The 12,898-nt window shown below is 34.4% G+C and overlaps 1 protein-coding gene across 2 annotated transcripts; it reads left to right on the top strand.

Moving 5' to 3' along the window:
- Positions 1–971: 971 nt before the first annotated feature.
- Positions 972–11,570, top strand: LOC129002492 (inositol hexakisphosphate kinase 1-like). Of its 2 annotated transcripts, none has more exons than XM_054430337.1 (8): positions 972–1,229; positions 4,190–4,437; positions 5,391–5,557; positions 7,267–7,442; positions 8,228–8,472; positions 9,469–9,624; positions 10,098–10,185; positions 11,086–11,570. In XM_054430337.1, the coding sequence occupies exons 1-8, from the start codon at positions 1,191–1,193 to the stop codon at positions 11,179–11,181; spliced, it is 1,215 nt and encodes a 404-aa protein (XP_054286312.1). In that variant the 5' UTR covers positions 972–1,190; the 3' UTR covers positions 11,182–11,570. The 2 variants fall into 2 exon arrangements, with proteins under 2 accessions (XP_054286312.1, XP_054286311.1); XM_054430336.1 differs by having other exon boundaries at positions 976–1,229; positions 10,092–10,185; positions 11,086–11,565.
- Positions 11,571–12,898: the final 1,328 nt, after the last annotated feature.

Raw genomic sequence — 12,898 nt, 5'->3', positions numbered from 1 at the left:
TCACCGGTCCGTATCCCTCCGCTCCTTGTTTATGCTCCGCGCATTGAGAAAGTAGTTCAGTATATTTTCTCGATTTTCAGTGAATTCCGTGCCTTAAAAAAATGTTTTAACGGCATTTTCTTGTTTATTAAAATCATAGGAATGGTTTAAAATCGTTTAAAAGAAAAGTATAGAAAGTTCAGAAATACCTTATGATTCTCTTGTTTACATTTTTATTGTAAACAAAAAAAACTGTCATAGCTACTTTAGTCCCATAAGCCCAATGTTAAAAATTTTAAATTTTAAGTTCGTTTTAAATTGCATTAGCATTATCTAATTGAAATTTGTTTGTTTACAAACCATCTCATTATTAGTCTAAGTAGTCTTGTTAAGTTTGGCTGAAATGTGTTCAGCCGTTATTGAGTGATGGTGTTATATTGTTTGCATTGAAGTTGATCCCAAAGAGCTTCGCTCGCTTCGCTCGCTTCGCTCGCTCCGCTCAATAAATAACATTAGCTGCTTCCAAACAAAACAGCTGTTACAACGTTACAACCCTACTTGCAACTCTGCCACTTCGATAGAGGCGGCCGCCGGCCGTGGTCTTAAGGCCGCTCAACATTCATGACCGTAATAGTGTTCATACACGGCAGCAGTCGTTCATATCCATAAGAGTTAGCACAGGGATTTTTGTGATAAGAAGTCTTTCGAAGTTTACCGATTCTTGTGTATCTAAAATTGAATTTCGATACATTAATATCAATACGTTATATAATTATGAGTTATGGGACCCAGTATTTTAACATTTTATATAGTGCAGCCTGTCACATTACACAATCAATAATCAATGACTACTGAGCAGTAGTGCAGTATGGCTTTGATGGCCAGACCTGAAAGAATATCTAGCAGACACGATATTATTAGCTAGCACTAGCAGACGACAAGAAATAGTAGATTATTTGTTTTGATTATGTCTATTATCAACTAAATTCTTATGAGTGTTTACCATTTCCCAAAAATTGTAGTACATTTGTCCTGATATTTTTAAAGATTCTTTCTTCATATATTTATAAGAATTCATCTCAATTAATTTTACAATCAGATTTTGTATAAGTGAATAACATATCCCTATTGTTAGTTGTAACTTAGTTACTCTTCTATTAAAAACTTGGATACATGATTGGTTTTACAAATGAATCCAATTCATTCTTCTAATGGAAGAAAACTCAGCAAATGGAACGAATTATATTTCAGTAGGTATCAGTTTTAGTTTTAGCTAAATGTAAAACCTGAGCTAAAAGTAATAAAATACTAAATTTACCCTTTAGTTTCCATAGTGTATTCATCATTCAACAATTATTTACACAAAATGGTTATCAAGCCTAACACCTGTCATAAGTTAATATTATAAAATAAAACATTGGCTTAGGCCAAGGCCACGCTAAAAAACAGTTTTTTTAGTGTGGCCATGCTTAGGCATAACATATACTTTTTATCAGTAACTAAAGAAGTAACTACATTTTAGGCCTATAGGCTTAGTGGTTTTATCATAATGAACTATGTATTTTAAATGAAATGTATTAGGGGATCCAGCAAGCAAAACAAAGAGAAAGTAAGTTATATTCAAGTGCAAACACCGGTACTTTCCTGTTAAGGGGAACATTCATTATTATCAATGATTTCTTTTGGATATAGCAATATTTTTATTTTCTTTTACGATCCATATTCCATCTGTTTTAATAAACGCATTTAAATTACAGACAGATAGACAAACAGACATTGCAAATTTGTCCAAGTTATAGCCTACTTGGTTCAATAACCGAGTTATTGAGTTATAAGTTAGTAATAATAATAGGTTAAATACCTTGTATACGTCCTCAATCCAAGTCGTCTTTTAAAATGACTATAGTTTCGGGGCTAACAGCCCCATTGTCAAATTTTCTGTCTTGTTAATTACTGTTTATAGCATTGGTCACCGTTGAAGTACATATATACACATACACTGACACACGAAACATTCATATTTACACGTAACATTGAAAAATTATACTTTTTGGCCGGCCTAAACAATTTTTGGACTGACAACTTTTTGGATTGAGGACGTATACAAGGTATTTAACCTATTATTATTATTATTATTCAATCCAGGAGGCAAACATGGATAAATTATAAGTTAGCTCGTATTAGAGAATAGGATTAAGAACTAATCTTGTTTAGGCAAAAATAATAGCCATATATTGGATTAAGAAATTAAACTATTGTAAACTAACCTAACATAACTAACCAATCGTGCTGTAGGCTAAGATACCATTTCAAAATTCCGTTTGATAACAGAAAAGGCATTTGGGAAGTAGTTTCAATATAATTTTTTATTGTTTGTTGATACTGAACAATATTTATTTATCATAGTTGTTAGTTGATAAGTTTCAATTTGTTAATATAGGTATCAATATATCGAATAAAAAATAAAATATCGATACCTATATCGAAAATAAATCATAGATTAATGAATGCTACCTTTAACAGAACAGTAGGCCTACCCAGGCGCCCAATGATGTGTATGTACCTTCCTTGAAACTTTTCATAGATATTTACCATGCCGACACTTTGCGTGCGTATTTTAAGGTGAAGATAAGTTACCAATGGTGAATTAACAGTATGACAGCTGCTTTGTTACTGACTAAGATCAGCTGGTTATTAGACCAGGATAATTTATTAAAAGCTATTGGGTTTTTGGATTTACCCGAAGTTAACCTGGAATCACCATATATCTCAGGTATGTGTCAAGTTGTCTAGAGTGTGTCATCTTCTCAGAGAGCTCAAATCTGTGTTGACGAAGTCACATTTGGTAACTGTCTACCACGCGCTCTTTCACAGCCACCTTGTGTATAGGATTGTGGTCTGGGGACATTCTACAGATAGGTACTCAGGACCTACTACTTCTTCAGAAGAGGGCAGTTAGGATTGTGTCCAATTCTGGCCATTTGGACCACTGTAGGCCGTTATTTATTGACTTGAAGATCCTCACCGTCTTCAGTCAGTACATCTACAGCATCTTAACTATGCTAAGAGTAAACCTCGAAGACTTTAGAAAAAGAGGGAGTCACCATGACCACGGTACCCGCAGAGCTGGTGATTTGGACATACCCCGATGTCGTCTTGGTATGACACAGCGAGCGTATCCTCAGTCAGCCCTGAAGATTTTTAATGCTCTACCGGATGAGGTGAAGAACCTGAACCCGAAGGCTTTTAAGAAACGACTGAAGGATTGCTTAGTGAAAAGGCCGCTCTACTCTCTTCAAGAGTTACAAGATGGGTCTCTATTTGAGCAGTAAAAAGCCTCAACACACTTCTGACGCAGTCTATCCAATTTTCATTGGTCAACGACGAAGACGACAAGTATTACAAGTAATGATCTTGGACAATCCAGAAAAAAATTGACTTTTTAGGAACCGGCAATCTTTTTTGATTAAAAGGCAGACATTATGTTTATAGGAGGACTACCAAAGTATAAGTTATAACCAAAAACACCTGTCATAAGTTAATAAGTAATATAATAAGTTATATAATCAAGCTTTAGGTGGTTATGCATCTAGGATCAAAGAAAATCTAGGTCTTACATTTTTAGTTCTAAAAAGTGTGTAAAACTATTCCCATGCAGTTAAAGTGTATGTGAGAAAGTGTCTCAGTCTTACAGCAGTTGTGGGAAAATGGACCATGTAGAAAAATTAATATAGTTTGTTTTTAAGTTCTATTCATTGCTTGATGTCTCGTTTTACCCTTCTTAATTAAATCTTTGTAACTTTGTCAAAATGAATACTGTACTAAGATGTACAGCCATGCCTCATGGAAATGAAATAGCAAGAGCTCAAAGTACAGTACACAACCATTCACAAAAAGGGCCAGATTGCACTTAAGTTTTGGATAACTGACGATCGGATAAGACATACTTACCCAACTGTGTCGGACTGTGTTAATAAGACATATTGACATTTAGTGCTAACCTTCTTGGGGAGGAAAATATTTTGGTAGTAAGTATTAACTTTGGATTTGAACTCTAAGGTAGACAGCCCATCTCTAAAGGACTGGCATACAGTACTGTAGCCATCCATTTTTTCATTCTAATAGGAAATAGTTTAGTGGAGCACTTACTTCTCCACTCTCCCCTCTTACACTCTTAGTTATATACTGTGACGTTCATTTGACATTTCAGTTGCAGCCATTCATTCACCAAGTCGGTGGTCACTCCTCCCTCCTCTGTCTTGATGAAGAGACAATCTGTAAACCTGTTATTGATCGTGAACAACTTTTCTACGAAACTATACCAGAAAGTCTCAAGTCATTTGTGCCCGTGTATTATGGCATCGTTAAAGTCCGCCTGATTCAAGATGGAGATTACATAACCCTCTCTGCAACAACTCCTGCAAATTACAAGCTTAAACCCTCCGAAAATTTAAAACAGTAAGTAGTTCCATAGGTCAAACATACCGGTACTCCCTTTGTAGTAGAGATCCTAATGGATCAGCCAAAGACATTTTTAATGTTAGTTCTGTCCGGTGTTACTAGGATCGAGTTTTTGTTTACAATTTGTGTCTTGTTAGTTCATTAAATTCAAAATCTCGTTTAACCAAATATAACGATCTAGGTAATCATAAACATTAGCCTGCTATTTATATACGGTAACCAAACATTATAGCACAAATCATCAAATTAACCCCAAAATAATAGAAACAAAATTCCGTCAACCCCCAGTGTCACCAACATCAACTAGACATGAAAAACTAGTTCATTCAAGTTTTGCCTAAAATATAGTGTTGGAACATATAAAGTTAACTTTAGCTAAAAAAGTATGACAATTAATTTTGTGTTCCACACACAAGTTATCGGTATGGATAAAAAAGTAATAACCACCATTAAGTTTGCTGTAAAAATTTTGATATGGTTTACCAGAGCTTATTACAGTCAATAATTTATATATCTGTTCTCAAAGTACTAGGCCTATCATTGTACAATTTAAAAATGTATTATTTTGGACATATTTAAATTGCATGCTCAAAAACCAATGTACCAATGAACCAATCTACGATTCCCTAATTTGCGTGGTAAATATCTTAACCACTCGTTCAAAATAGCAAGTAATTTGGAACATATTGTCTTTAACTTCAAACTGTTTAGTTGCACACTATGTCCTAGGATGTGGCAAAATTATGACCTTCCCCTATATTCTCTTACTCGAATAAACTTATATTAATCATATGAATAAATGGGAGGACAGTGGATATGCACACACCTCAGTATTCATTCCTATGTTAAGGATTAGGTACAAAAAAATTGCTTGTAAATAATATGGGTACCCTGTGAACTACAAGTAAGAAAGATATCTAAAAATATTAATTTAAATAATAATTTTTCAGGCTCAGAGTTCGACGCAATGGCAGTATAGAGGTAGACAGCTTGTCAGAGGAAATGGTGTTCGATGCTTCTGATGTTTCGGCTTCACTCAACCCGTGGGTGCTCAAATGTCACAAAGAGTATATTACACATCTCACTTCTCGCATGGAGGACATGCAAGGACCTCTTAGTATCCTTTAAGTTATTTACTTTTACATTTCAAACCCTAAATTTAGTTTAAACGGTTTTGTTTATTAAGGTCAGTTTTAGGATTGGTTAGAACATCCATGGAGGATTGGTTGTTGTAGGATTGGTTGATTCTCAATAATAGGACCCTCAATAGCAAGCCACTCTTGATAACAAGTGTAATTTTAAAAATAGGTACTGTACGCTTGATTTTCTATCATCACCCCTAATCACATGCTGTTGTAAACCTCAATAAGAAGTCTACCTTGATAACAAGACATATATGATCGTCCCCACTGGAGTCTTGCTATTAAGGTTTTGCTTTTGAAATATTACTGCAATTTTGTATGTTCTAAAGTACTTTATGGAGTAGTACAACGAATGTGGATGGCTTTCACGTTTATCTACAAAAATATCAAAGAAACATTGCCCTAACCTTTTTGACAATTACGGTATCACAAGTGAATAAGAGTCTTAGTACAAAATATTGTGCAACCAAAGATTTCAATTGTTTTTACGTAACCTGACAAAATAAATCCAAAATACACATTCATGCTGAAGTAATCGTTTTTAGTATGATCCCCATATTGAATATACCTTGTGTCCCATTAATAATCCCCCCTGGTTAATTTTTGAATGGCTGCATGTATTTGAACGAGCTTGGATACACGTTAGGGTAATGTAAATTACTTTTTGGTGGTATTTTGAAATTCACCCCCACTCCCAAAATAGGGGTTGCTGGGGGTAACTTAAAATTTTAAATTAACAACCCATATCAAGTAGCACATAATTTTAAAGAGCTTTAAAAAAGGAAATTAATGCCGCAAATCCGACTTTGATACGATGGATTTTCAAAAAGTTATGGCAAGGTTGGACGTTAATTTAACTGGTTTACATTCCATCACTTTTTTTCATGGCTGTAAATTTTCCAATAACCTTTACTATACATGACCAGGGTGAATTCACACACTTTTTAACTTGATTTTGAATTTCATCGCCCACCTCCAAATAGGGGTTGCTGGTGGTGTTTAGATTTATTTAAATAGGTACAATCCCCTATTTGGGGGTGGATGATGAAATTCAAAATCATGTTAAAAAGTGTGTGACATCACCCTTGTCACGTGTACGGAAGGTTATTTAAAAATTTACAGCCATGAAAAAAAATTAAAAGTGATGGAGTGTAAAGTTCCAGTTAAATTAATGTCTAACATTTCATGCCATAACTTTTTGAAGATTTGTCATATCAAATTCGGATTAGTTTCCTTTTTTAAAACTCCTTTAAATTATGTGCTACTTGATAGGGGTTGCTGTTTCAAAATTCAAGTTCTCCCCAGCTACCCCTATTAGGAGTGGGGGGTGAATGTCAAAATACCACCAAATAGTACTTTACATTACTTTAGTAAGATGTATCGAAGCTCCTTTGAATATATGCAACCGTTCAAAAATATACCAGGGGGGACTATTATGGGACACTCGGTATGTTAGCAAATAGTTAAGGAATATTAATGAGTTTGTTGAGGACATCTTTGTTTTGTTCTATGAAGGTGTAATTTTTAAGAGTTTTACCCCTTAGACTCAACATTTAAGTTTATGAAGTAATTTTACCAACAGTTGAAAACCACCTAGTTGTGAAAGCATTGAAAATGTTGACTAATCATTGAATAGTGTCCACTGTTTATTTGAACATAAGATTATTCCTAAAAACAAATACAGAATTTATTGTTTTGGAGAATCTAACATGGAGGTTTAGGCTCCCTTGTATCTTGGACTTGAAAATGGGTACAAGACAATATGGGGATAATGACACGCTAGAGAAAAGACAAAGTAAGATGGTGAAAGTAATTTCGACGACGTCGGCAAAGCTAGGGGTCAGGATAGCTGGAATGCAGGTAAATATGGACTGTTTTATTAACACATATATGATATGTCTTAGTTAAGATACCCAGAGTATGTTTCAATTAATGTACCCCTTGTTTTTTCAAATTTTTTGTAGTCCCCTCAACTCAGCCCATCGGCTGATCATGTAACACAGCTACATCCATTTCCTTTTTCATTCTTTGTATATTTCTCAATTTTTAATTCATATAGTTATTTGTATTTATTATACTAGCTCGATCTATGTACTGTTAGATTATACGCCTGTAATGGTTATAGCCTGATCAAATAAACTAACCCCGTTGGTTTCTCCACTACACCTTCAGTTCCTACTGCTCCCACACACCAATGCAGTTTTTCTTAAATGTAAAATGTATGTTTCATTTGAGTACTTAGTCATAGTCATAGTCATATAATCTTTATTCAGGAGTACAACATGTACAACTTGCTTCTTCATTCGCATCTAGGTCTTTCATTTAATCAGACAGTCAGCTTTTCTAGGAATTTCAAAGATCTTGGCTACAGCTGGACAATCCAGCCACAAAAGTTTGGCATATTCTACCTTTATTGTAAATTGCAATGGCCAGTTTCTGAGCCTTTTGATTGTTAGTTGCATTCTCCGTAGTCCTTCACTGGTTGACAACCTTAGTGATTTCCCCTTTTTGTATGCCTAGAACTCCTTTCCATTTTTCTTTCTTGAGGTAGCTTATTTCAATTAAATATCTTAAAAATTCAGATAAGTTTTTTTCACATATCAAAAATGTTATTTTAATAACAAAACGCTGTGTTTCTGATCCAGGTTTATCAGGCATCTTCTGGCAGATTTCTTTGTCGCAACAAACTGTATGGTCGGACATTGACCACTGCCGGGTTTCAAAATGCTGTGCGCAACTTCCTCCACGACGGCACGCGGCTACGCACGGACGCGCTACCTCCGCTGATTCGACGGCTAGAGGAGCTACGCAATGTTTTGACCGGCCTAGACTCGTTGAGGCTCTACACTACGTCACTGCTACTGCTGTACGAGGGACATCGCAGTATCAAGTAAGACGACACTGTAGCAGTTGGGTCCTGTCATGTTTGAACAGTTTACATTTTTTGCTAACTTATTTGTTTAACGATTTTGACTAAATTTATGTTTTTTTTGTGTCTTTAGCATAACAGCATTAGCATTGTTTAGATCTTATGGAAGTCCATATCACTTACAACATTTATAAATATGCTGTAAAAGTACATATTGTATCTTATTACATCATATTGTGATTTACTAGTTCCGGACAGTTTTCTTTACATATTTTCTTAACATTCAATCGATAATTTAACCTTTAATTTAAACTATAAAAGTAATTTTTTTAGCATTTTGGTATCATTAGAAACATTGACACCCGATCATTAATTGTGAAAAAGTCCACCAAATGTTGTCCTACAATTCTTTTTAAACTTTAGAATACTTAAATAATAATAATACTTAGTGCTTCACAGTTCTAAAAAGATAAATTGGAAACCAGAAGCATCAAACGTGGTTGTTTACTATTTGCAAACCTCATTTGGCTTATGACACTATAAATTTAATATACAGCTCTCAAGCCAGCCTAATTAATTGTTAGATTACCTACAGTACTGAAACCATTACTAGTGTCTTGAGAAGGACTGGCTAGTTGGGTGCATGAAACAAAGTAGTCCTTTTCCTTGAATCTGCTGTTAAAAAGCTGTGTGTCAGAGTGGTTTAGTGCTCGCTTAGTAATCAGAAGTTCATCGCCAGTTATATTCTGATAAACTTGAGTTACTTTCTGTTGGTTAAAAACTGGCCACAGCTGTTCTTGATCATTGGCCTTTTACGATCCTGACTAAACCGTTGATCTTAGTAACTAAGCTACACAAATCATCCACTCCTTTCTACACTCATTCTACATTTATATTAATCTTAAACGCCAGTTGTTGTTGCAATCGTGAAGTGATTAAGTGCTTTTCCACATACACTGTACTGTTGAGATTGCTACTTGTTGAGATGTGTCTAACCTGCTTCAACACTAACAATAGCAGTAACGAGGTGGCAGGGCCGGGCCAGCAGACGACGGAGCAGAGCGGGACCGAGACCCGAGCGACAAGAGCCAGCAGTGAGGACAGACTACTCTCTCCCCCCTCACCAGACTTCAGGTGTCGCAGCGTCAGCTGCAACCCTCGTGATCGCAAACCGTAAGAACTATTTTCAATTTGTATTTTGTTTTTAACTTCCTGGATCAAAATTTTTGTATCATATTTAAGTAGTTCAGTTTTTAATTTTTTTTAATGACTTATTTTAACTTACTAACCTATCCCACTAATTAGGTGTAGTAGAGTAGAACTCCAATTAATTATCCGAACTAAAACACTATCCAAACCCCAACTATCCAAGACTGATGTACGGTATGTGTGTATGTATGTTTAAAATCAGTCGCAAACTTGAAATCCAAATCAAATTGTTGTTTCATTTTTAATGTAAAAGACATCACTGTATTTGTTTGATTAAATATTTTATTTTTTTTAGAAGAAAATGACTGATTCAGATACATGTTCACCATGAGGCATTGGTTTTTACTTTTAAGCTTAAGTTTTTTTTTATATCTTCTTTGTTTTTAGTGTTTATGTCAAGCTTAGGTGTAGAGTAATTATTATTGCACCAGTTTCAGACCTGTGGGAGTTGTGGGGGAAGAACCATTGACTGATGTAAGAATTATAGACTTCGCTCACTCTACGCACGCCACCATGGATGACAAGGTAAAGTATATTTATAAACCAGTTTTTAATGAATAAGGCGTTTTTGCTTTCTTTTTTGTGTTGGGCTTCTTATTGTTATTTTGTTTACAAGTTGATAATGTTTTAAGTTGTGGGAATAGTTCTGACTTAGTATGTAAATCGTAATTGAATACAGTAGTATATAGTATATTTTATGTTTGAAACTATGTCAATTTTTCAAAATGTAAGGTCCTTTTTTAATTATGTATGATCCCTTGGTCAGGCGGCTGCAGCTTTGACAGAAAAAATATAGTAAAATTTCATGTTTTTGACAAATGAGGAGTTTTATTGTGGACTAAACAACTGTTAAGGAACAAGATAATTTTATGTTTTTGGCGTCTCATATCCTTATTTAATGATACTAGCCATATGTTTTTGGCATCTCAAATCCTTATATAATGATACTAGCAATTCGTTCAATTAATCAGTTGTCATTCAAGCCTTTTTTGTTGGACCGATAAGTTACATGAAATGACTAAATGCCTTCAAAACACCTTGGCTTTGCGGCTTTTCCAGTGAGCTAACACTGCCAACCAGACGATTCAACTACTGGTTTAACTAAACACCAAAGCTACTGTGCCTAACAGAATGACTATTTTCTGTTATGACTGGAATAAATTCACCTCCGTCCATTCGAATCATAGAGTTCTGCCGACAAAACTTCAAATTACGTGCTTCAAATCCGTCTGCCCTCTGCTTGGACTTTTAAATAGCGATTCTCACAAACTGAGCTTTTATTTTGAATTATCGAATTGAATTACCAGAAGTAGACTGAATAACCTTAAACACACTATAGTGTGTTGGTGTCATGGTTTAAGTTTAAATCAAGTAAAATAGATTTAACTCAGTCAATAATACATTTTCCTTGCTGTTCCATTACAGGTGATTTATTCTGGTCCGGACAACGGTTTTCTGCTTGGACTCAACAACATGATTCAGCTTCTCAAGTCAATACTAGCCGACCCTCCCAGTAACTAGCTAGATCCACACAGTTCCTCATAAAATCTTTAAGGGTTTACAGTCAATAGTGGTAGAAAAACGACTGATTGTTTATACAGAATTTAATAAATAGCTCGCAATAGTGTAGAAATCTTTCTATGTTGGTATTTAACAATATGTATATTAACGGGTCATTATGTTTATGTCCTCGTTGACGCCAAGGTCAATTTGACATCGAAAAGTGACGTATACTTCTTGCAATTTAGTTTCTCTCGCTTGTGTTAATTTTAATATGTGATTGCAGAATTTAATATTTAAAAAATCAGAGTCTTTTCTAGTCCTCTATTTTGTTAGGGCATGATAAACTACAATAATGTAAGACTAAATTACTTACGTAATTCCCGTCACAGCTCAATGAAATATGTCAATTCAGGACATGTTTCGGTGTTAAAACACCATCGTCAGCTTCAGGTACATAGTGCAGAGTTGATCAGTTGTTAACATCGTCAGAAGAATAAATAAACACAGTACGGACACGAATAAATACATAAAACAATTAAACATTTAAAAAACAGGCCTGTTCTAACAAAGTGACCGACCGCACAGGTAGCAAGGGACAGTCGTGTCCGTACTGTGTTTATTTATTCTTCTGACGATGTTAACAACTGATCAACTCTGCACTATGTACCTGAAGCTGACGATGGTGTTTTAACACCGAAACATGTCCTGAATTGACATATTTCATTGAGCTGTGACGGGAATTACGTAAGTAATTTAGTCTTACATTATGTCCAACAGCTCAGGGGCTACACACATGGATTTAAAATAAACTACAAGTCTTAAATCATCCGCAGATTTTGATGCAAATTTAAAGGTATTTTTTTATAATGTTTTGATTCTAAAAACAAGTCTTGTTAGATTTAAAGAGTCTTATTAATGAAAATCTACTGCAAATGTTTATCTCTATCACATACCAGACTAGCCTAATTTTCCGAGTCTCCCAAGTGAGGCTACATTTTGAAAATCTCGTATATACCACATACCAATTATCCATATTTTATTCTTAAATCACCCTTGATTATCTTATAATCACCTTAATGAATGTATTCTTAATATTATATTATTGTTTTCAACAGACTTAATAGGCACTAGTCTAATTTAGTCATTACCTACTGTAAGCAGTAGGTAATACAGTAAAATCTCACTAACTCAACAGTCTGTGTATCTCAATAGCCAACAGCTGACAGGGTGCAACAAAAAAAGCAATATTTTCAGAAAATTTAGTTTTAATTGTTGCAATATTTGACATTTTTTAAGATTATTTATTCAGTATGTGAAAATACTCATGTAAGTAATAAATGTATTTGTAAAAATTAATCTTTTATGTATTAAATTATTAAAACCCATTAAAACTTTCAATGTTCTGGATTACTCGACGATCCCCAAACTCGACGATCTCTGGGTCCACAAATCGTTGAGTTATTGAGGTTTTACCGTATTACGATAAGTCAGTAAAAATGGCTATGGTACTGATAGTAATGTTAATAGCTCACTCACCAATTTAATACTTTTTCCTAAATAGTAATCGGTTGCAAGACTTTTCAAGATGTATGTATATACCTTATATATGTACCTTATATATTATGTATATACCTTATGAATAGACCTTAAGAGGTAAATTTTCAATTAAAATGGACGTAATTAATATTTATAATAAAAATAAGTGGAATACTGCCAGTTTTATTGTGTTGTATAT

The sequence above is a fragment of the Macrosteles quadrilineatus genome, unplaced genomic scaffold, assembly GCF_028750875.1.
Source record: "Macrosteles quadrilineatus isolate MER2022 unplaced genomic scaffold, UCM_ALF_1.0 Scaffold_9__3_contigs__length_116548681, whole genome shotgun sequence".
NCBI lineage: Eukaryota > Metazoa > Arthropoda > Insecta > Hemiptera > Cicadellidae > Macrosteles > Macrosteles quadrilineatus.
This window is presented reverse-complemented; position numbering and strand designations above follow the sequence as displayed.

Excerpts from the sequence above, each read along its gene's own strand:
- LOC129002492 (XM_054430336.1), top strand. The coding sequence starts at position 1,191 with ATGGAAGAAAACTCAGCAAATGGAACGAATTATATTTCA. Across the intron at positions 9,625-10,091 it reads AACCCTCGTGATCGCAAACC|TTTCAGACCTGTGGGAGTTG; the intron begins GTAAGAACTATT and ends TTATTGCACCAG. Across the intron at positions 10,186-11,085 it reads ACGCCACCATGGATGACAAG|GTGATTTATTCTGGTCCGGA; the intron begins GTAAAGTATATT and ends GTTCCATTACAG.